The sequence below is a fragment of the Schistocerca nitens genome, chromosome 4, assembly GCF_023898315.1.
Source record: "Schistocerca nitens isolate TAMUIC-IGC-003100 chromosome 4, iqSchNite1.1, whole genome shotgun sequence".
NCBI classification, from domain to species: domain Eukaryota; kingdom Metazoa; phylum Arthropoda; class Insecta; order Orthoptera; family Acrididae; genus Schistocerca; species Schistocerca nitens.
The window spans coordinates 440,548,142-440,573,663 of NC_064617.1; the positions used below are offsets into that span (position 1 = coordinate 440,548,142).

The 25,522-nt window shown below is 38.8% G+C and overlaps 1 protein-coding gene across 5 annotated transcripts in view; it reads left to right on the forward strand.

Annotated features, from left to right (window-relative positions):
• The window catches only part of LOC126251434 (uncharacterized), a 191,323-nt gene that overhangs the window by 130,467 nt on the left and 35,334 nt on the right, over positions 1 to 25,522 (forward strand). For 3 of the 5 annotated variants that reach the window (XR_007545735.1, XM_049951858.1, XM_049951856.1), the window contains one exon: positions 19,313 to 19,472. Coding sequence is in view for 3 of the 5 variants with exons in the window: in XM_049951858.1 (XP_049807815.1) it covers positions 19,313 to 19,472 (160 nt within the window). In the remaining 2 variants the exon portion in view is untranslated. The remainder of the gene's footprint in view (positions 1 to 19,312; positions 19,473 to 25,522) is intronic. The other 2 variants (XR_007545734.1, XM_049951857.1) reach the window with 1 other exon arrangement.

The window sequence follows — 25,522 nt, forward strand, 5'->3', positions numbered from 1 at the left end:
GGCATCTCAGAATAAAAACTTCAATACTGTACAGCAGAACCTCACTGAAGCTTTGAAAAGGCTTTCAGACTGTTATGATGAAAATCATCTCAGTCCAAATCCAGTGAAAACTGAAGTCTGTGCCTTTAATTTAAAGAACAAATAAATGTCATAGAAGATATGTGTGAAGTGGAAACAAATTGAGATAGATCACAGCTATCCTCCAGTTTACTTCAATGTTACCTTAGCCTGCTCTCTAACTTTCAAGATACATTGCATAAACATAAAGCAAAGCTTCTGGATAGGAGGCCCATCCACAACAGTAAGAACAACTGTCCTAGCACTCTGCTGCTGAGCATGCTAGTCATGCATGCTACAAATTTTCTCATCCAAAAAAACGTCAATATTGCCCTGAATGAAACCTACAGGCCAATCACAGGTTGCCTGAAGCCAATACCTACACAGAAATTGTATTCAATTGCAGGAATAATCCTGTGCGATACCAGAAGTAAATTGGCTGCTAGTATGGAGAGGCAAAAGGTTTTAACATCTCAGCCTGTCTTCTTCATGAACAACAGCCACTGCCACTTTGTTGAAGTTTAGAAAGAGTTTCATACAGTCTTCTGCTCCACTTCAATCAAGTCCCAGGAAGCTGGGGTTCAAGTATGGAAACAGAGGAATGCTGACCACACATAACATATCAGAATTGAAAAATAGTTGCCATTTGGTCATTTAGAGGGATGGTCTTTGTGGAAATGACTGAACACAGGCATTACAAGAAGTGGGTTATCATACAAGATGAAGCTTGACTGTGCAGATGTGGGGAGGAACATACTTCTAGTCCTCTCATTGAGTACCACTTTTATCTCCATTTTTGTACAGCGTTATGACTGGCACTGGTTAAAAGCAATGCCATCGATGTAGCCAAATACTGCTCACAACTTGTGTAAGTAATTTATATAGTGCAAAAATGTGATAATATGTCCATTTATGTTCTGTGCAGTACGGCATATCCTTCTGTTCTAATTTCTTCGTTTGTAAAAACTATTGTTCGATCAGTTTGTCGATATATATTTCATGTTCTTTATGTAGAATATCTGTTTTGTTTGATTCTGCTGACATCAATAAACAATAATGATGTTACTTGTTTCTTTGGTTTCTGTGTGTACTACAGATGTTTTTGCTGTTAGCATTTCTAAGTCTTATTCCAAGAGTGTCGTTTTTCCAGATACATATAATACATAGGCTGCCGTATAAAAATTTACAAAAACCATGATTACATGAAAACAGAGACTGATACAGAAATCCTGAAATTAGATTTGCATTCAGGGGTAAATCATCTTTCCGAAACAGTGTGTATTGTCCTTCTGACTGAAAAAATATTTTATTGTGCTAGCCAGTTTATTTAGAATTTTTGGGTACTAATGACCAAAGAGCAGTTAGCTGGCTCGGTCTGCTTTTTGGGACACTTGAAGTGCATTAAGGAAGTCTCCTCATATAAAGAATATGTGTTCCAAGGTGAAATGTTCACTTATGTGCACTATAAGGGCTTGTGGTAAAAACTAGGGTCCAACCCAGGGGGTATGTACTGAATACCACTGTAAAAAAATCTATGATAATTTATGTGGCTACATTTGGTGGAGTAAAATAGAAAAGGAAGTGGCTGCTAAGGAGCTTGGTAGAGTACTGAGATTGGCCTACTTAGCCATAACAGATGGAATTAGCAGCACACACTGCTGGGATGGAAACCATTACACATTTCGGTTACAATGGCGGCAACAGCAGGTCATACAGGTTAAAACGAACAATTTAAATTGGAAAGAACACACACAAAATTTTGTGGTTAACCAAAGACGGCATTTTATTGAAAGAATACTTAGAACTTGCAACAGAACTACTAAAGAGACTGCTTAAATTTGTCTTACCCCTTTTGGAGTACTGCTGCACAATGTTGAATCCTTTCCAGATAAGGTTAAGAGAGTACACCGAGAAAGTTCAGAGAAGGGCAGCATGTTTTTTATTATTGAGAAATAGTGTAGAGAGCGTCACAGACGTGATACTGGAGTTGGGGTGGACATCTTTAAAACAAAGGCATTTCTCGTTGTGGCAAGATCTTCTCATGAAATTTCAGTCACCAACTTTCTCCTCCGAATGCGAAAATATTTTGTTGGTGCTGACCTATGTAGGAAGAAATGATCATCGTAATAAAATAAGGGAAATCAGAGCTCCCTGGGAATAATATAGTTGCTTATTTTTTCCATGTGCTGTTTGATAGTGGAATAATAGAAAATCATGTGAATGTGGTTCAAAGAACTGTCTGTCAGGCACTTAATTGCAATTTGTGGAGTATCCATGTAGATGTAGAGGTAGAACCTTTAGAATATTCAGAATCCCACACCAATATAGTGAATGTGTTGAAAATAGGAATGGTTGGGGAAATGCTGGATGACTATACAATAACTTCCATCTGCTTCAATAAACCATTCAGGGTAACAATTTGATGTAGAGAACAGTGGAAGTACATACCATATTATTCAGATTTTCTGACAGGTCAAAAACAGATGAAGGTGTTAGGGCCAGGATATATGAGTGAGTCCAGAGGAGACGTCCTTGGGTGTTGCAAGGATCATGGCATCTACAGTCATTCAGACAGCCAAGTAGTTCTGAAATCTCTATCGACCCCTGTAATGAAATCAGAATCATTTCAGAATGCCATAATGCCTGTGTGATGCTAGGGGAAAGCAACAGGGTAAACCTGCAGTGGGCCCTGGTCTCTCAGGAGTTAGTGGCAGTGAACAAGCTGCTAGGTTGGCCAGTACAAGTACGATGGCGATGGTAAACTCGAAACTGTGTAGCTGGCCAGGACATGTGCAGTGGTGATGGTAAAACCAAAACTGTGTAACTGGATTAGGAATCAGCAGACAGAAAAAACAAAAACATGGCAAGCAAATCATGCTGAAGCCATGTTTCAAGAGAAATTCTGGAATCCTGGTTTTGAACAGGAGACAGATTAAATTCATGGTAGGACTAATGACTGGCCATGGGGACTTAAAGAAACACGCACAATGGGTAAGTGCAGAGCATGTGGTGAGGAGGATGAAACCACACCACATTTAATCTTCCAGTGGGAAGTACTGGAGGTCAAAAGAGACAGAATATTCAGATCAAACAATGCAAAACACAGGATGGAACGTAAACAATATGTGGTTTCAGTTGCCTGAGACTACAACCGCACGTGTGCGTGTGTGTGTGTGTGTGTGTGTGTGTGTGTGTGTGTGTGTGTGTGCGCGCGCGCGCGCACGCACGCGCGCACATGTGTGCGCATGTTCGTTTGCAAGCTTTAAGTGTGAAAATCTTTTTGTTGTACCTATCTGCGACTCAGAATATTCATATCATTAATTCCTGAAGAACTTGTGTCTGATAAAGAACTAGTAAACTGTCTCCTACTACTCTTTAGGTGTATTGGCTGACTTTATAGAATCACAGTTTTGGGGTGGATGTTACTGGGATAGGACCACCATTGTTCTGGCTCACTGCACAAATCAGTCAGTCAATCAAGCCACCTCATATGAATGAGACTCCACAGCACAGGCGGAACTGAACTGCAAACCATTAGGGTATCTGAGCACACGTCTCATTGACATTGATGTCTCCACCTTATTTTCTGAAAAATATGACTAGCTTAATGTTTAAGGTGACCACTTGTGAAATGTAGGAAATCGTGATCTGAATCTAGGTTCAGTGAAAATTTTCATCAGTCATTACATATTCATTACTCTGTAGTCAATATTTCTGAGTGTTGCTTCACAGACATCATTTCACATTATAGCAACTGTAATGATTCCATCACAAGACCGTCTGATTATTGACATTTCAGTGAAATTAGTTCAGTTGGTGTCAGGTAATTTCGAACTGAGAATTCTGCACTGTAAATGGATTATCCGGTGCAGTATTGTACTACAGTGCACAATGGTGCAGTTTTTTATTGTTAATAAGAAATGCCCTATTTGAATAGTGCTTGTTGCCCTGTGTTCATTTCAACTGCATCATCACAGTTGTTGGAAAGGATAGCTTTTGTTTACTGTAAGATGTGGTACCATTATCGTGGTGTTCATCTCACACTGATATTTATTTTCAAATGGTCATCTTGTTATAAATGTCACTGAGAAAGTGTATTATAACTGTAAAACTAACACACTCCACACTATAGTGAGAGGTTGCATTCATGAATTGTGCAATTTACAAATAACTAAACACCTGGGTATATCATCAACACACATCCTCATCGAAATTGTTGAGGCTTTTGTGGCCACTTGTGGACATGTTGTCTGTTGGTTTATGTCTTAGGATCTACGGACAACGTACATTTACTCCCCCCCATGCATCTTTGAGAACATCAACCTCCATTTCTGATAACAGACTGGAGGTTATATGTACTATGCAAACATCTGTGGGAACATTTCTCTGGTCATTATCACTGTAGCTCCTACGTTGTTACTCACAATGGTCATTAATTGCAGCACGGGAATCCAGGATCCATTTATCTTGAGGCTTCCTTCCTTCTTGTTGAAACTGTTGTCATTTTTATGAATTTCAATGAGTTCTGTGAAAAAAACGGTTGTGCTAGCTCTTCCACACACTGAGAACTGCATGTCAGCGAATTATATTACATTATCATCTCGAACAGTGCATGCTCCACCATGGCAAATTTCTCAACCTGTAATACTGTTTACATTCTATGATCCTGTTACTGATGGGTCATTCAGTCATTCCAACATAGACTTCCCCACGTGTACACAGTGTGCAGTATACTCCCAACATTGTGAGTAGATCTTTTTGTCCTTTGTCTACCTAAGACACTTTTCAATCTTCTTGGTCAGTCTGTACACAGTCTCTACGCCATGTTTATGCAATACATAGCCGATTCTGTTCATCACCATGGGGATGTATGGCAGAAAAGCCATATTTGTTCAATGTGTCACTTTGTTGCATGTTAAATTTAGTGACTTTTCTTAATAAATGAAGGAGTTCCTGAAATATAAGCTCCTCTTCACCAATGCTCAGGCACATTGTATCTGCGACAGGACTGAATAAGCTTTTCTTCGTGAGTGAATTCCTGTAGCCTGCAGTGATTTGGCAAGAACTGATGAGCACCTTTTGGACAGTATCTCTCATTGGCAGCATGCCTTGAGATGACCTAGACAAGATCATCAGCACCACTTACAGGAGCATGCAGAACAAACTGATCACTTCACCAGCTGTCAGAAGGAAAAGTGTGAAAGATATGGAAAACAGATCAACAATTTGATTCCAACATGTCACACACACAGTTCTCAGAGGAATTGTCTGTCCTTCAAAAAGGAAAGAATTTCGCAGTCATCCCCAGATTAGATTAGATTTACTTTCATTCCAATTGATCCATAGTGAAGAGGTCCTCCAGGATGTAGAACATGTCAGAAAAACAATAATACATGACAAATATTCACAACTGAAACAAATAAGCTAATGTACCTTCCACAGATCCAAATGGAATGATCGTCTTTTTTTTTTTTTAATCAACACTATATGAAAGAATCATTTTACAAACACTAATGCACTGAATTTCATTTTTTTTTATTTATAAGGTAATAAACATGTAATAGAACTACTACAATACTTACTTACAAGGACTTACTGCACTGAAATGGTACAGAAGGTAAATTGTGCTTACACACACACACACACACACACACACACACACACACTCTCTCTCTCTCTCTCTCTCTCTCTCTCTCTCTCTCTCTCTCTCTCTCTCACTTGTTTACAATGAACACATTATTGCACTGAAATGGTGAAGGAGAGGAGTGACTGGGCCAAATATCTCATGAAATAAGCATCAAACGAAAAAACTACAAAGAACGAAACTCGCCCAGCTTGAAGGGGGGAACCACATGGCACTATGGTTGGCCCACTAGATGGCGCTGCCATAGACCAAACCGCATTTTTTTTTTTAAATAGGAACCCCCATTTTTATTCATCTAGAACATAAAGAAATATGAATGTTTTAGTTGGACCACTTTTTTCGCTTTGTGATAGATGGCACTATAATAGTCACAAACGTATAAGTACGTGGTATCACGTAACACGCCAGTGCGGACGGTATTTGCTTCGCGATGCATTACCCATGTTAAAATGGACCATTTACCAATTGCATAAAAGGTCAATATCATGTTGATGTATGGCTATTGTGATCAAAATGCCCACTGTGCATGTGCTATGTATGGTGCTCAGTATCCTAGACGACGACATCCAAGTGTCCGGACCGTTCGCCCGATAGTTGCGTTATTTAAGGAAACAGGAAGTGTTCAGCCACATGTGAAACGTCAACCACAACCTGCAACAAATGACGATACCCAAGTAGGTGTTTTAACTAGTGTCGCGGCTAATCTGCACATCAGTAGCAGACAAATTGCGCGATAATCAGGAATCTCAAAAACGTCGGTGTTGAGGATGCTACATCAACATCTATTGCACCCGTACCATATTTCTATGCACCAGTCATTGCATGACGACGACTTTGAACATCGTGTACAGTTCTGCCACTGGGGACAAGAGAAATTACGGGACGATGACAGATTTTTTGCATGCGTTCTGTTTAGTGATGAAGCATCATTCATGAACAGCGGTAACATAAACTGGCATAATATGCACTATTGGGCAACAGAAAGTCCATGATGGCTGTGACAAGTGGAACATCAGTGACCTTGGTGGGTTAATGTATGGTGCGGCATTATGGGCGTAAGGATAATTGGCCCCTATTTTATCGATGGCAGTGTAAATGGTGCAATGTATGCTGATTTCCTACGTAATGTTCTACCGATGTTACTACAAGGCGTTTCACTGCATGACAGAATGGCGATGTACTTCCAACATGATGGATGTCCGGCACATAGCTCGCATGCGGTTTAAGTGGTATTGAATAGCATATTTCATGGCAGGTGGATTGATCATCAAAGCACCGTACCATGGGCCGCACATTCACCGGATCTGACATCCCCAGATTTCTTTCTGTGGGGAAAGTTGAAGGATATTTGCTGTCATGATCCACCGACAACACAACATGCATCAGCGCATTGTCAATACATGTGCGAACATTACGGAAGGCAAACTACTCACTGTGGAGAGGAATGTTGTTACACGTATTGCCAAATGCACTGAGGTTGACGGACATCATTTTGAGCATTTATTGCATTAATGTGATATTTACAGGTAATCACGCTGTAACAGCATGCATTCTTAGAAATGATAAGTTCACAAAGGTACATGTATCACATTGGAACAACCAAAATAAAATGTTCAATCGTACCTACATTCTGTATTTTAATGTAAAAAACCTACCTGTTACCAGCTGTTCGTATAAAATTGTGAGCCATATGTTTGGGACTATTACAGTGCCATCTATCTCAAAGCGAAAATAGTGGTCCAACTAAAACATGCATATTTATTTATGTACTATATGAATATGTAATAAAAAATGGGGTTCCTATTTTAAAAAACGCAGTTGATACCCATTTGACCTATGGCAGCGCCATCTAGCAGGCCAACCATAGCGCCATCTGGTTTCCCCCTTCAAGCTAGACAAGTTTCGTTCTTTGTAGTTTTTTCATTTGATGCTTATTTCGTGAGATATTTGGCTCGGTCATGATCAGTGGACCACAATATATATACGCACACACACAAAAATCAGTTGGTTCTACTGAGAAATTCATCAGTGGAGTAGGAGGAGTTGGCCACCAATAAATCCTTTAGGCTCCTCTTAAACTTAGGCTTCTCTTAAACTGAACGTTTTACGGCTGCTGGCAAGTTATTGAAAACGTGCGTTCCTGAATAATGCACACCTTTTTGTACAAAAGTGACTGACTTTAAATCTTTGTGAAGATTATTCTTGTTTCTAGTATTGATTCCATGAATTGAGCTGTTGGTTGAAAAAGTGATATATTTTTAATGACAAATTTCATTAAGGAATAAATATGTTGGGAAGCAGTAGTTAGTATCCCCAGTTCCCTAAACAGGCTTCTGCAGGATGTTCTTGAGTTCACACCACATATAACTCTTACTGCATGTTTTGTGCCTGGAAAACTTTGCCTTGGCTTGATGAATTGCCCCAAAAAATAATCCCATACGACATTATGGAATGAAAGTAAGCATAGTATGCCAGCTTTTTCATTTTTATATCCCCTATGTCTGACACAATTCACACTGCAAATAGAGATTTGTTATGACACTTCAGCTGTAATCCCAAGAATTTAACAATGTCCACTTCTTCTGTCTGCTTGTCATCGTGGTTGAGGCATATACTCGTGGGACACCCCTTACAAGTTCTGAACTGCATATAGTGTGTTATTTCAAAGTGTAGTGACAAAGAATTGTCTAGGAACCAATGATTAATGTCCACAAATATTTTATCAGCCAATCTTTCTAAGACTACACTTGATTTACTATTTATTGCAATGTTTGTATCATGGACAAACAAAACGAACTTGGCATCTGGTACTGTTACTGATGAAAGGTCATTGATATACACAAGAAGTAGTAAGGGCCCTAAAATGGAACCCTCTGGGACCCCACATGTAGTTAGTTCCCAGTTGGATGATGCCTGATAGCTTAATATATGTCTCTTTTCTAATAACACCTCTTGTTTCCTGCCAGTATTATAAGCCTTAACCATTTTGCAGCATTTCTTGTTACACCAAAATATTCTAATTTACTTAAAAGGATATTGTGATTTACACAGTCAGATGCCTTTGATAGATCACAAAATATACCAGTTGCTTGCAATTTTTTGTCTAATGAATTAAGCTAATTTTCACTGTAAGTGTAGATAGCCTTCTCAATGTCAGAATCCTCTAGAAACCCGAACTGCGACTTTGACAGTATGTTATTTAAGATAAGATGGTTATAAAGCCGATTGTACGTTACTTTTTCTAAAAATTTTGAGAATGCTGGCAAAAGTGAAATTGGACGGTAATTTTATGCTATTTCTTTATCTGCCTTCTTAAACAGTGGCTTAACTTCAGCACATTTCAACCTTTCAGGAAATATTCCACTGATAAACAACTGGTTACACAGATAGCTTAACATGTTACTTAACTCAGAATTACATTCTTTAATTAACTTTGTTGATATTTCATCATACTCACTAGATGTTTTTGATTTTAAAGATTTTATGATGTACATTATTTCTGCTGGGGTAGTTAGGGTCAAATTCATATTATGGAAGTTACGTGAAATATCTGGTCTGAGGTATTCCATGGTAGCCTCTACAGAACCTGACAACTCCATCTTTTCAGTAACAGTTATAAAATGTATGTTAAAAAGTTCTGCAACACTACACACATCTGTCACCAATGTATCATTTACTCTTAATGCTATTTGTCCCTCTTCATGTCTGGTTCTACAGGTCTCCTCCTTCACTATATCCCATATTGTCTTTATTTTGTTATCTGACATGACTATCTTTTCCTTGTAATATATTTGCTTTGATGTTCATATTACAGTCTTTAATATTTTGCAGTATTTCTTGTAATGTGCTATAACATCAACATCAGAACTGTTTTGGATTGATAGATACAGTTTTCTTTTTGTTTTACTAGATACCCCTATCCCTTGGCTTCTTTGTAGACTTTGCTCTAACCTTGGTTAGTTTTGGAGGAAAACATTGTTTTAATAAGGTAAGCACTTTATTATCAAAAGTGTTACATTTTTCATTCATGCCATGAGCACTGTAAACATCAGTCCAGTGAATGTCTCTGAGGAGTGTCCTAAAATAATCAATTTTTGGCTTATTGATTACCCTCTTGAGCTCAGATTTAACAGATTTTATATCCTTTTCAGTATTAACATTTAACAGAAGGAACTGCTTGTCATGGTCTGAGAGGCATTTGACTGTTGGTTTTGTAATATAATTTAGTTCATTGGACTTTTCTGTGAAGATATTATCAATGGCTGTTTGTGAGCAATTGGCTGCCCTAGTGGGGAACTTTACAGTGGGGATTAAGTTGAATGATAGTGTTACTAACTCAAATACATTATTATTGGGAGAGTCTTTCAGGAAATCTACATTGAAATCATCAGCAATCACTATTTCTTTGTTTTTGTTTGTTAAATGGGCCAGTACAGCTTCAAGGTGGTTTATGAACAGATTAAAGTTACCTGCAGGTGCTCGATATACACTTAATATTATGAAGGATTTTTTGTGAAATTCTACTTCTGTTGCCCATGCTTCCATATGCTGTTCTAGGCAAAATTTATGAATGTCTATGTTCTTACATTTATGACAGTTCCTGATAAATGTTGCAACTCCTCCTTTCTCCATTTCTGCTCTACAAAAGTGAAATGCTAACCTAAACCCTGTAACACTCAAAAGTTCTGTACCATTGGTCACATGATATTCAGAGAGGCAGATTATGTCATCTGGGCTTGAGGACTCTAATTCATCTATGCAGATAATTAATTCATTAATTTTATTTCTCAGTCCTCGAATATTTTGATGCAGTGAAGATAGCTGACATTTCACATTGACTGAGTTAAAATTGGGTAGAGTTGAAATATCTGCTGATTGTTGAAAATTCTTAACCAATAGCTGTTTATGCTAATTAATAAGCTAGAATTATGTTTTTTGGTCTCTTTCTCAAACTGAAGGTTTGTCTCAGTTCTAAACTCTCTTAAAATTTGATTTCTTTCTGTTCTCCCTACCCTAAAAAAGGGTCTTTTCTAAACCCTATAACCACTGGTATTTTGTCACTCATGACAGTGCATCCCCACTTTAACTTTCCTGCTATTTTCCCAGCCAGTTTATCCTCCCCAGTTTACTTTATCTGTGGAGGTTACTGTTAACACTGGAGTGGCCATCCACAGACCGTTGTGAAAAAACTGAGGAAATATGAAGTGAAATCACCAGGATACGGTGTCAGGCAAAACCATGAGCTTGCAACATGAAACGAGAAGAATTACAAGCTGTCAGTAGTCTTAATGCTGACAAGAGCACATTGCTTCTGCTTGTGATAGGAGAAATGCAGCTGTTGTAATGAAGACCACAGCTTGTGAGTAGAAGATATGTGACCTACTAAATCCAGTGACATTTTGAAAGCTAAGCACGGTTCTGATGCAACAGGCCACATAGAATGCAGACAGGTTAACCAAGTCATCTTCTTTCTCAGTGAACGTATAAAGGGATCTGTGCAGAACACAATCCCTTCCACCTGAGCTGTATGTGTTTCCAGAGACCACAAAGGCGGTGTACCATTAAGACTGATCATAAGTGCCCTGGCTCACTGATGGATAAACCGGCCTCTCTGATTTAGCTGCCTTTGCAAAAGACTGACACTATAAAAAATTCAAAACATATCGTCAATAAGTTGAATAAAGTAAAATTTGGACCAGATTGCATCCTGATCCGCTTTGATGTTGGTTCCAAGTTTACCAAAGTGCCACTCAGCGAGTCTCTGGAGCATATCAGTTCCATTTTCCAACAGCACATTACCATGCTGTTTCTTGTATTTCTTACTACAAGCTACTTTACATGGAATGCTGATTTCTATGAACAGCTGGCAGGAATTGCCAATTTCTTTATGGAGCAGTTTCAAAGAAACATGCAGGATCTTGCACCTTGTAAACCTAAGGTGTGTATGACAGGTACGTCAGTACACGATTGTAATGCACGGCAGTGCTGAGGGACAGCTCAGTGGCTCCCTAACATAACTGAACAGTCTCAATGCCAACATTATATTTACTGTGGAAGTAGAAAAGGATAATCGGCTACCATTTCTCAATGTGCTGGTTATGAGGAATGGTGAGAACCTGGACCTCGGCATGTGCTTAAAACCAACCCACACAGACCAATATCAGCATAAACTTTCAAATCATCAATTGAGCCAGAAAATAAGTGTGGTTGATACACTCATAACATGTGAAAAAGTAATTTGTGAGTTGTAGAACCTCAGACACGAGATGAAAATGTGGAGTGTTTTGTGAGCAACAATCGATACCATTGTCACAAAAACTAACATTAGAAGAAGAAATCGGGCGTAGACTTCTTGCCAAATATCTACAGGGTTACTGATAGAATTAATTGTATATTGCATGAATATGGTGTAAAAACTATATACAAACTTACCAAGATCAGAGTGTGTGTCAGATCAGCAGAGGACAAAAAGCACTCACCTGAAATGTCAAGAGTGTACCGTATACCATATGCGGAAAAGTCTATGTTGGAATTACCATATGATCCAGCAATACTAGGATCATTGAACATAAACAGTATTGCAGGTTGTGACACTTGAATAAATCAGCTTTGGTAAAGCGTGCATGTGCAATACCAACCACGCAATAAAATTCAGTGATATGAAGGTTCTTGGATTGGAGAAGAGCTACACCCCCTCCTTTTTTTTGGGGGGGGGGGGGGGGCAGCCATTAAAATTCATAAACATGACAATAGTTTTAACAGAAAAGAAGAAAGCCGCAAGATAAAACTGACTGTGAAATTCTGAGCTGCAGTGAACACCTGTTGCGACTAACAAATTGGGAGGTATAGTGATAATGACCATGGAAATGCCCACCCACATCCTACACACCCTCTCACTCTGCCTCCTGCAAAGTTTTGGATGGAGGGTACATATAACCTCTGCCCATGGGCTTGTCTCTGGACAGCAACTAACAATAGGAGGTAAATTTTTGAGAATGCCAGCAGCATGTGTTGCTGAAACATCTGAAAAATTATTTAACAAATGTCTGCCGAGTATACTGAGATGAAATTCAACAGGCAATATGTTGATATCCTCCATTGGGAAGTTGTTAGCATCCTAGCAGCTCTTGTTTAACAACCAACAACAGAAATATGTGACAGTGCGGAAAAATGCCATTTGTGCACTGAGATTCATGATAATCATTGAGAACTGTTACTATAATGTTAATACGTTTTTAATACAAAATGGATGTTATCATGTCAGTTAAAACAAGAAATTTTCATTTCCGATCTTTAGTTTAGATGTACTCATTCTAGGATTCTGTACCATCTGTATAATGGTGTCCTCATGGGTTTGGGACATCTGGCCTTTACATTAAAGTTCATTTTACTCTTCATGTCAATAACGAGGACTATGTCGCAGTGATAAAGCAGTTAACTTTAATTTGTGAGAACCTGGATTGAGTTCCCCTTCCAGCAGTTGTTTCCCTACATTGGTTAAAGTGAATGAATTATCTATTCACTTTCTTCCATATTCTTTATAAGGATGTATTGTCTATCTCTCTGATGTACTGTGCAAGTTAATATTTTTAGTCAGTGATTATCTCCAGACTCTCATTTTCTGCTTTAATTTCTCATCTCCTCCCCCACCTTTTTTTTACTGTTTCTTCAACAGTTTTTGTGGTGAATTTTTACGTATTGTCCCATTTTTTAGCTTCCAAGGCTGTCTTCATTAAGTGAATATATTAACTATTAATAATCTAATGCTATGCCATATCTTCTAAATACTTTCATATCATATATATTCTGATCTGTAGTACTGGTGATAGTAACATAACCTATGAGGAATATGTAATCGGTGAGAGCCTCTGTATATCTATGGTATCTTTTTCTGAAAAAAAGTATCACTTCATTTCATTCTGTTCAAAGTTACAAAATCTCTCAGTTTCTATTCTCATTGTTAGTATATGCTCATATTGTTCTGCTAACCCTTGCATTGAAGCTCCAAAAAAATTGGTTGATGACCATTATGTTCACTTAGTATTCTTATCTTTTTATTCATAACTGTTATTTTTGCAGCAACTGTGGTATATATTTCAGAATAGAATTCCATTGCCAGTTGCACTATTAGGAAATTTATTTGTATGATAAATGTAATTTTCCTAATTGTGCTACTGACAGCTGAATTTTATATGGGGAACTTAGTATTCTACATCTCCATCTGCATACATACTCCATAAGCCACCATATGATGCATGGCAGAGGGTATCTCATACCACTACTGGTAATTCTGTTTCCTGTTCCATTCACAAATTGAACAAGAGAAAAATGAGTGTCTGTACGCCTCAGTATGAGCCATGATTTTTTTTGTCTTCTCTTTGTGAGCCTTAATCCAAGACCTATGTTGGTGGCTAGAGAATCATTCATATGCCAGTTCTCTAAACTTTCTCAGTAGTGTTTCACTTAAAGAACATCACCTTTCTTCTAGGGATTCACAATGGAGTTTAAGGAGTGTTTTCATAATACTCACGTAGTGATAAAACATACTGGTAACAAATCTAGAAGTACGCATCTGAATTGTTTTGATGTTCCCCATATGCGACAAGAACTGTAGAAACCCTAACTGTGCTAAGTACCCTCTACCATGCATTCACAGTGATTTGCAGAGTATGTATGTACATGTAGATTTTTAAGATAAGTCCTAACACAGTGTTGTCTCACGTGTTTTTATATTTCACTGGAAATCAAACTGATCTTCCAGATGTCATTTTCTACCAGTCTTTTCATACTCCTGTAAATAACACATGTTATTATTTTGGATTCATGACTTACTAATCTGCTAGTTTGACAATATTCACACTTGTCCACATCTCTTCTGTTTGGTATTAGATCTGTTACATTTTTGTTGGAGCCTGATGGTATTTTACCTGTGTGATTTTATCTTGCATGCCTGATGGAGTAGTTGTCACAGTGGATTGTTCCAGAGATCCTAATAATTCTAAAGGAATTCCATACATTCATAAGTGACTAGTTTTGACAAAGACCATTCAGTGCTCCACCCATTTTCTCTTGCAGTGTTATATCTTCCACGTAATCTACTCTACTTCCTCTTCCCTTTCCATATTATTATGTTGAAGCTCTTTTCCTGTATATAACACTTCTGTATATTTTTCTACATTTTAGCCTTCCTGTCTTTGATTAGTACTGTCGTGCCATGTGAGCTCTTGATATTCATACAGCTGTTTCTCTTTTCTTCAAAGGTTTCTTTAACTTTTCTGTAGTCGGCATCTATCTTTCCCAAAGTCATGCATGCTTTTACAGCTTGGCAGTTCTCTTCCAGCCACTTCTGCTTTTCAGTTTTTCACTTCTGTCAGTCTCATTTCTTAGACATCGGTCTTCTCTTTTGTCTTCTTCGTTTACTGCATCTTTATACTTTTTCCTCTCGTCAGTAAAATTCAGTATCTTATATATTATCCAAGGATTTCTTTTGCACCTTGTCTTTTTGCCTTGTTGCTAGAGATGTTAGCTGAAATCAGGTATGGTGGAAGTCTTAACCTTTGGGTAGAATTTATCGCCCCTATGCCAGCACTGACTGCTGCGAAGCTATCTGCTTTGGTCCATAGAGTTAGACAGCACGCCACACACATAAGTGCTCTGTCCCCACAACCACATGGTGCACAGCATGGCTTCATCCACAAGGCATGGGCAGATGGCGAGTACATTATGCTCTGGGACGACACGGCGTGCACAGCATTACAGCCTGCGGAACTGGTAGTCACCGTCACCACAGCGTGTCGAGGGGGTTCCACAGCTACAAGGCAAGGGGATACTGACCACAACTATCGCTCTTGTTGCCTTTGTTCTTCGTTATTTCACCTTGCAAAGCATCCCATTGCTCTTCCATTGTATTTGTTTCCTATACTTCAATCAATAGTTGCATAATGCTCCCTTTAAACTTTTGTCGTGGCACCTGTTTCTTTCAACTTGTCCATGCCCCATCTCCTTAATTTCGTATCTCATTGTGGCTTCTTCAGTTTTAGTTTGCAGTTAATAAACAGAGCATCTGATCTGCAGTTCTCATATCCCCCTGGAAACATTTCACAGTTGAAAATCTGGTTTCAAAGTCTCTGTCTTCCTATTATACATATAAACAGTCTGAAATGTTCCATTGTCTCTAGGTCTCTTCTACATATACAGCTTCATTCATGATTCTCAAACCAAGTATTAACAGTGATTAATCTGTGCTCCAGGTAAAATTCTGCTTTGAGCCCCCCCCCCCCCCCCCCAGTTCCAAGTTCTCCAACTATTTTTCCTTCTCTTCCTTTTCCTGCTGTCAAATGCCATTCCCACAACACAGTTAAGTTTTTGTTTCTCTTAATGTACTGAATAATTTGTTTTATCTTACCACACATTCTTATAATCTCTTCCCCATATAGTGAGGTATTGGACATACAATTGCACCAAAAAGTATCGGCACAGTTTCATTTTAGTTGTTGTAGGTTAAACAAAACGTATATTTCATAAAAGAACCCAGACACGTGCCACCTTACATTACATAGGTTACAAGTATGTTCAAATCACCTGTCCGTAAAGTAAAATACAGTGTTATGAAAATAAACATCGCTCTTCTGCATCCAAAAAAGTATTGGCACACACATATGAATCGGACAGTGTGTTCGTTTTCGTCATTGATGTTCATCTTCTAATAGCTAGTGTGCACCCCTTTAGCGTCTATAACAGCATGTAAATGCCTATGAATGCTTTGTATTAAATTCTGGGTGATAATTTTCGACCATTCCTCCAGGAGCAGTTTCTCCAAGACGTTTTTATCGGATGGATGCCATAGACTGACTTGAGTGTCAAGATGAGCCCACAGGTTCTCAATAGGGTTCAAACAAGGGCTCTGAGGTGCTGTTAGAACCCTTCTGGGGACATTGTACAGTAGCCATTCCTGTGTTTTCATGGCGGTATGTTTTGGGTTGTTGTCTTGCTGGAAATGAAACACCCCAGTAAAGCCCAATGTCTGTGCACTAGCATGTCAATTACCTCGCAACACGTCGACGTATTTCAGATGATCCATTGTACCATGGATTACAGCTTGATCTCCAATGCCGGACACCACCATAAACCCCAGATCATGATACTGCCCCCATCATGTTTGACCGGGATGCATGTGTTTGATGTCGAAGTGCGTACTCAGCTTGCCCCAAACTTTCTTTCTCGCATCAAATCCGAACGCACTGAACTTGGATTCGTCGCTAAATATCACAGTGTTCCAAAACTCCATCAGCTTGCTGATGTAGTCCTTGGCAAACTACAGGCATTTCTGCCAGTTAATTTCCGATATGTATGGCTTTTTCATGGGAGAACGTCCATGCATGTCAGCCTCATTCAACACATTTCGTATAGTTTGAACACTAACCATCTTGTCGGACATTGTCTGAACAACCTCAGCAATAGTTGCTGCACTTGTAGCAGGTTCCTTCCGAGCAAGTGTGATGATACGGCGACGCTCTTTGGTTGTAAGCACTTTTGGACATCCAGGACGACACTTACTCACTGTTGTTCCAGTCTCTTTATATTTATGAATGATGGCTCGTACCGTTGTGTAGCTAACAGACATCTCTGCTGGGATTTGTCAATAGCTTCTCCCTTGTGAATGGAGCAATACCATTCTCTCCTTCTTCTTCAGCCCCATGCTGACCACTATCGCGCAATACAGCAACATACTAATGACAGGGCCGTCAACAACACGCATTGTTTATTGCATCAGCAGATGGCGTTCCGGTACCTGAAAACCCATCAATATACCGAGAAGCCACACTCTGTGCCAATACTTTTTGTGTGCAGAGGAGATACATGTTTGCCCTTAACACTGCATTTTTTTGTTAATGGTAGGCACTGTGGACAGAATTGTAATGTCTGGTATGTGAGGTAGCACGTACATGTGCCAATACTATTGGTGCGATTGTATATACAGAACTATTAGACATGTATACTGCTATTACTGTCGTGAGTCTTATCTTTGAGTCTATCTTGGCTATGATGGTGCATTCACTATCCAGTTCACAGCAGTCCTATATTTTCTTATTCATATATTGTATATAAAATTAAAAGTTCTTGAGAATTCCACATTTATACAACTCAGACCTACCTTGTGAGAAGTGAAAGAAACCACACCCAGAATGAGCCTACGACTATCTATAAACTGTTCATTAATAAATTTATCGTGGAGGTGTTGCATGGAGCTATTGCTAAGATCTTGAAACGAATGTATAGAAAATTATGTAGAATACTTCTCTAATGCTGTGAAGGTAAATTATTTTAACGCATTCCATTCTTAAAGCTTTCGGTGTCACACTCATAAGGAGAATAGAGATGTCACAGCTGATTGAAGTTTCAGTATAGATGGGATATGGAGAAATGAATAATTCCTGAAAGCTCAAGTTTTAATAATGAAATGACCGATCTTGTGCCTCCAAATAATGCTTGCCTTAAATACAAGGCTACTATAAATGATTCATTCATTTTCAAAGTCCTTTATTTTCCGAAGTATTAACTATACAAATATAATTGATACATGAACAGAACTGTAAATTCGCCAAATTTTCATTGTGCCCATCAGCTTCCATTATGAGCACAGTGAATCGACAAAATAGTGACAGAGCAAGAAAAGAGTTTTTCTGTGTTGGAATATACAAGATGTTTATCTGTTACAACAGTGCAGCATGTATTCCGAAGGAATTATGGAAAGGAACCATCATATAAATAGAGCATTGTGCGGTGATATTGACAATTTAGGGGCACTGGTTGCCTCTGTAAACAGAAAAGTACCAGTCGACTAAGTATGCCAGAGGCAGCTGTGGAGAGGGTGAGGGTGATACAGCTTTTATCCCTTGACCCTCCCAGGTTGCCGGACCTAATGCCTTGTCACTTTTTCCTTTGGAGGTACGTTAAAGACTGTGTTTACTACCCTCACTGCCAAGAACAGTGAAACAGCTGAGAGAAAGCATCACTGCTGCTGTGATGACCATTCACAGGATGTTCTACGTAAATTATGAGACAAATTTGACTATCACTTGGCTGTGTGTCGTGTGACCAGAGGGGCACTCTTAGTACATTTGTAGATTGCAAAATGCAAACTTTATGGATTTACAGTCCTTTGCATTCAACATTCATATTTCTACTTGTAATACTTTGAAAAATATAGAGCTTTGAAAGTGAATGAATCATTTATAGTAGCACATAATTTGATGGAAATTTTCATAGTGCTCTGTTGATGACATTCTCCATACAGTTGATGCTTACCGAAACTTTGTTAATTATGTTAGTTGCACTCATTAAATCAGAAGTTAAATGTGCGTAGATCATGCATAGAATGCACTGGCATACTGGATCACATTTAAAATGAAAATCAATTAAATTTTGTGGTATAGAAAAATGAATTCTTGTAGATTGAAACAGCATTTCTGAATTTGTGAGAAAAGTTTTGTACCTTACCAACAATTTTAATAATGTATGAACTTCCAAATAAATAAAATCACAGCCAGAACTGTAAATGGAAGTATTGGGTGGTTCATTGTGAGTTAATGTCTGCCGACTTACACGTAGGTGCACGAACGCCAGACAGCGAGGATGAGGACACGTTCGGAATGGTTCCTGTCTCCATCTGGGGGCCGGCTGGTGCAATGCTCGCTGGACAGCAGTGACATTGGTACCACACATTTCGTCTTACGTGGCTCCAATAATCGCTCTCCTTCAGGTAGTAGAGGTATACAAGTAGTTAATAACAATCAACTTTGTAGATATATACTGAAATGAATTGTGAAAGCCCTTTCCTACTCTGAAAATTTGAACTTCTGCAGCACTTAGATTCCTTGATTCATAACATTACTGACTAAATTATCAAATGGTGGAAAGTTCAGGATGGTCTGATGACAATATTATGAAAAGGATAGATGACTACTCACCATATAGAGAAGATGTTGATTCCAAATAGTCACAGTGAAAGGACTGGTGCTGTTTCTTGCTTCTACCATCAGGCATAGTTGCAGTCCATTTTCCAGCCCCAGTGGCCAGTGACAGTGGCCACGTGTGTGAGTTGTTCTTGTGTGAATATGTATCTATTTTCTACTTCAGAAGGAGGCCTTTTGGCTGAAAGCTTACTTGTTTAACAGTCATTTTGTTGCACCTGTCTGAATCTCAACTTTTCATAGGATTGTCATTCAACTAAATTATCAGGGTCTTCCTGAGATTTCTCCATCATTTTTAAAAGTGTTCATCGTCTTTTATTCCAAGCATAATTTTCCTTTTCTCATTGTTTCTATATGCCAAGAATTTCCCCAACTCCTTCCTGCACCCATTTGCCAACAGTGATTAGGTTCAGTGTTCCCTAGTGCAAGTACGAGACTCCATTGAGAATTTCAGATTTCCCTATTTTGTTCAGGGGCATACCCAAAAATTCATGCTACAACTAATGATTATGGGCTATAATGTTGCATTATTCCTGTGCAATAGCTTTTTTATTCCAGTTAAAAATAAAAGTTTTCTTGCAAAACTAGCTCAGGCAGAATTTAAGGTACAAAAGCTTTTCCTCACTTGCTAGGAAAGCAGATCTGTCTGAAACCCATGTAAGTGATGTTCTCTTATAAAATGAAAACTGTTTCACAGCGTGATTTATTTAAACATGAGGGGTCATTCTATCTGTTTAAATTGGTTTTCAAACTTTCATTTTAAAAACTGAGCCAGGGAGTTTTAGCTCTCAGAAAAAACTAAAATCAAAGTGTGGCACCAGGTCTGTGTTGGCAGCATAGTTAAAACAGTGATTGGTATATTGAGGTCTATGAGTGGTTAGAATCAGACATGTAGTGTTCAAAAACATTTTGCAAACAATTTATGCCTTCATTGACCTACAGCAATTTCAATCCTCTTTGAATAATTTTTATCATGTTGTGCTTCCACAGCTGCCACTTTGTCACTCGAGGATGTGACAGTATGAACTTACTGGAAACATTTCAGTGTGATCTCTGGTCACATCAGAAGGCTCTTGGAACATTGCTAGTGTAACGTGCACATTTTATACAAATGCATGGTGTCTCTTCTCTCGGACATGGCCAAAAGAACAGACACCATGTAGAATCTGCAGCTGTGATACATATTATGTAAATTGAAGATGGAGAGGAGGAGAAAGACAAAGAAAGGGAAGAAACTATTGATGTCAGCTGCATCAGTGGTAATGGGTGAAAAAGTATGCTGGACCAGGATTCAGGCTCGGGATCTCCTGCTTACTAGGCAGTTTTGTTAATCACTGATCAACTATGTCATCCAGACTGTGTTTATCACAACAGTGCAGACTTTCTCGGCACGCCTCCTGACTGATGCTCTTTCCCACCCAGCACCACTTATCCGCATTTCCCGTCCATGTCCTCCATGTCTGCTACATTGAGATTCCCGCAGAAGATTGAACATAGTTGTGCACCCACACTGAAGGTGCCAGATTCACTGCCTATTGAGATGAATACATGCACCAGCAGGAAAATCATGGCTGACTGCTTAACACATGCTACAAAACACGTGCCACAAATATAATTAGTATGATGATGCTACTACCTGTTATTTCATGTGATTCACATCCATTTGCTTCTGTACATCTCTCCTTATGATTTCCAATCTTAATACATACTGGTTAGTGAGAACATTACAACAACCCTTGACTGTGGCCATGAAGCTGTATGTGTCATGTGAAGCACATGTACATCGCAGCACACTGTTCATCACACATTCAGTTGGGCCAAATGTAATACACTATCTTATATGTGTGCCCCCCCCCCTTTGATCCATCAGTCAGTTGCAATAATGGTGGCTAAAGAAACATCACAGTTGAATCACAAAATAATATAATTATTTTATGAGTGAAAACACACACAACACTGTTGTAATACAACAGCCAATGTAGCAGCCAAAAATCAGTTCGTAACTGATTTTTGGCTGCTACATCATCAGGCACAACAGCTGAAAACAAGTACGTAAAATAAAATAATAAATATTGCAGAATATTACATCAGTTCCACGGGTGTTTTCATTCATAATGTATAAAATATTCTACCAAGAACCCACAGGACAGTCAATCAGCTGGTTGTGTCAGAAAAATTCTTGGTCTAGGTACTGTGCTGTGAAAAATAATTCAGCAACAGAGACAAAAAATGCTTATAATAGGAGATACACTAGAAGCTATGGAATATATAATTGGATATAGGCCATGTATGGACTTGTATTGCTTTCTGCCTCTGTCCATATAGCCAATACATGTAGAATTGACGTAATGTCAAAGATGTTTTGTGTGTCAAATATTTATCAACACACTATTAGGCTGCATTCACACTGCACACTGGGACAGGCCAGGATGGGATGTACTGGACTGGCCCACTCTAGCCAACGTAAATTGTCATCCAGGGTGTTCATACTGCATGGCAAGTGAAATCCACTTTAATTTTCACAGTGTAAAACCTCTTGGCAGTAAATAATATGTTACGTCATTTTATGAACTTATTTTTCCGTAATAGCTTTAGTTTCCTTCTGACAAAAGAAAACAGTTACTTTTCATTTCAATCTCCCCCCCCCCCCCTCCGCCGTATCATTCCTCAGTTGTTTATGAAGAAAGTATACAGTTAAGAAATCTGGTTTTTGTATATTGGATAGAGTGGCATCTTAGCTTAGTAATAAACCATTTACTTTTTATTAATTTGTATCATTCATTGTGAAATGATGCTATTTGTCAAGCATGTGCACGTGATCAACAAATCTTGTATTGAAAAAGTCTGATAATGTGTAGCTTACTGCTTAGTACATTTTTGACATATGTTACTGTGAGTGAAATACAGCTAAAAGTACAAAATAGTTTTTCAAATGACAGTGCCACATATTTCTGACTTACTTTACAAGCAAATGCTTATCATACTTGCAAGCCTATGGAGTTCTTCCACTTCAGCACCATGTCACACATTACAGGATGGAAAAAAGAGTTACTAGTGATCAGTGCAGGACTAGTATTGGACCTTTGTATGGTTTTACCCGCCCATGTTCAGGAAACCTCGAATATATATGTATGTATGTCATAAAAAGTAGGGTTATACTCTGTCCCACAAATAGTAGAATGTACTTTCGTATTTGGAACTACAAGAGAAGAGTAAACTAAGATGAAACAGTGCTGCAGATGGAATACAATAAAAGTTCGCATTATTCCACTTAGGTGCTTTCTAGTTGTAGATCTAAAATGGCAATGACAAAAAATAGAATTACATTTATAATTTTATCAACATCCAAGTTGACTTACACGCAATATGTTTCTTTTTGAATGTTTCACTTTCATATTTTTGTGTGAGTGTAATACCACAATTTGTAAATAATTATGTGCCTTAGCTCAACCTATGTCTGTTTTCAAACAACTTCAGATAGCTCTTAGGAATAATATTTATTTTAGGAAATTCATGTAATGAAACCAAGGACGAGAGGAACAGCATTTTCGTGGACTTTCCTCTGAATTGCTTGATCTCACCATGTCAAATTTTTAAATTTTCGTCTTTGTCTCTAAGAGTTTTCTATCTCAATTTTTCTGTTGCAGTAGGAATAAGGGAGGCAGAAAGTTTTAGCGTTTAACATGGAGGTCACTACAGATGGCTAACAGAAAGAATATGGGCAAGTTCAGTCTACCCTCAGACACTGCAGGATTAGTCTGTGTTATTGTGTAGAACATTGATGTATTTTATTGGTACTATTTTGATAGTGCGATAACTCACCAAGTTTTGAAGCACAGAAGAAATAGAAGACTATAGACTTGTTTCATAAATAGTGAAGGACATTTAGGAGAGTTTTTTCCTCTCTCTCTCTCTCTCTCTCTCTCTCTCTCTCTCTCTCTACTTGGAGAACTAAAAATCTTCCATACAAATTTTGATTAGCATTAGAGAATGAATCATAATACATTTCAGTGCGTGCTGCAGGATACAAATTTTCAAATAATATAACAGCAAAAAAGAAAAAGTATAATGATAAGGTGCAATAATGTAGTGCACCATATTTGTTTTGTAGTAGAACTTTCTACAAGACTCACTGCGGTTTCTCAGATGTTTGCTACTGCAGAGGAAGGGAGTTTGGAGTGTATTGGGCTCCAGAGACTCGTCAAGAAGTAATTAGTGTTGCCATCATCTTCAGTAATGTCTTTTTGTGCCTTCATCAAAGGTATTTTGTCATTTTTGAGTTGTAAAAAATCTTCAATATTTTTCGCATTAGGTTTCCCCTCCCCCCTCCCTGCTCCACCCATCCTATAAAATATCCTTGTCCATTCTTAGGGTACTCCTACTACCAACCTGTTGCATGATAGGTCAATCCTTGTGACAATGCTGTATTCAAGACTTGTTCCATCACTTCTCACTGGACTCGCATTCGGGAGGACAACGGTTCAATCCCGCGTCCGGCCATCCTGATTTAGGTTTTCCGTGATTTCCCTAAATCGCTCCAGGCAAATGCCAGGATGGTTCCTTTCAAAGGGCACGGCCGACTTCCTTCCCCGTCCTTCCCTAATCCGATGAGACCAATGACCTCGCTGTCAGGTCTCCTTCCCCAAACCAACCAACCAACCAACCATCACTTCTATCACTGGTACATGCTACAGCATATCACCCACTTGCAAAGCTCTCCACTCAATGCATTGCTATCAACAAATGTACTTCCACACATATGCTACAAAGACAGCCCCCTTTGTCACACACTATCTTTTTGGAACAGTATAGGAGCAAACTATCCCTCAAATGTATCTTCCAGTCCTAAAATCCCCTTGGTGTCAATCTACACTAATCATTGCCATCTGCTTATAATATACCTACAATTACTTATTTCTACTACTCTCCCCCTCCCCTCTCTCTCTCTCTCTCTCTCTCTCTCTCTCTCTCTCTCTCTCTCTCTCTCTCTGTCCCCCCCTCTCCCCCCCCCCTCTCTCTCTCTCTCTCTCTCTCTCTCTCTCTCTCTCTCTCTCTCTCTCTCTCTCTCCCCCCCCTCCCTCTCTCCCTCTCCCCCCCCCCTCTCTCTCTCTCTCTCCCTTGCCTCTGGACAAGGAATTATTTGCACTTTATTAGCTCAGTATTAGACTGTGTATAATTGCTTGTCCAGTTGTTCCATTTATATCCAGGCAATTGTTTTGTGATTTTTGTCTCATAATTATACACAGAAGGCTTTAAATAACTGCCATTTCCTCTTAAAGACACTACTACCTGTGCATCTAAATACTTCTGAGTACATATTTTGTACCCACATGTTAGAAGCCAGTGTTTGTTCAGGTGCCACTTTTTAGTAATAATAAGTTATCAATATTATGAAAAGGAAAGTTGCTACTCACCATATAGAGAAGATGCTGAGTCATAGATAGGCAAAACAAGAAGACTGTCACAATATAAGCTTTCAGCCAACAAGGCCTTTGCCAAAAATAGACAACATAAACACGCACGCACGCACCCACACACACACACACACACACACACACACACACACACACACACACACGACTGCAGCCTGTGGTGTGTGTGTGTGTGTGTGTGTGTGTGTGTGTGTGTCATTTATTTTCGACAAAGTCCTTATTGGCCGAAAGCTTACATTGAGACAGTCTTTTTGTTGTACCTATCTGCGACTTGGCATTCTGCTATATGGTGAGTAGCAACTTTCCTTTTCGTAACATTGTTACATTCCATCCTAGATTCTTCAGTTGTTATCAGGTGTGTGTACAGTCACGTGTACAGTCATCTATTGCCTGGAGGGGAAGTTTTTGATTTATTG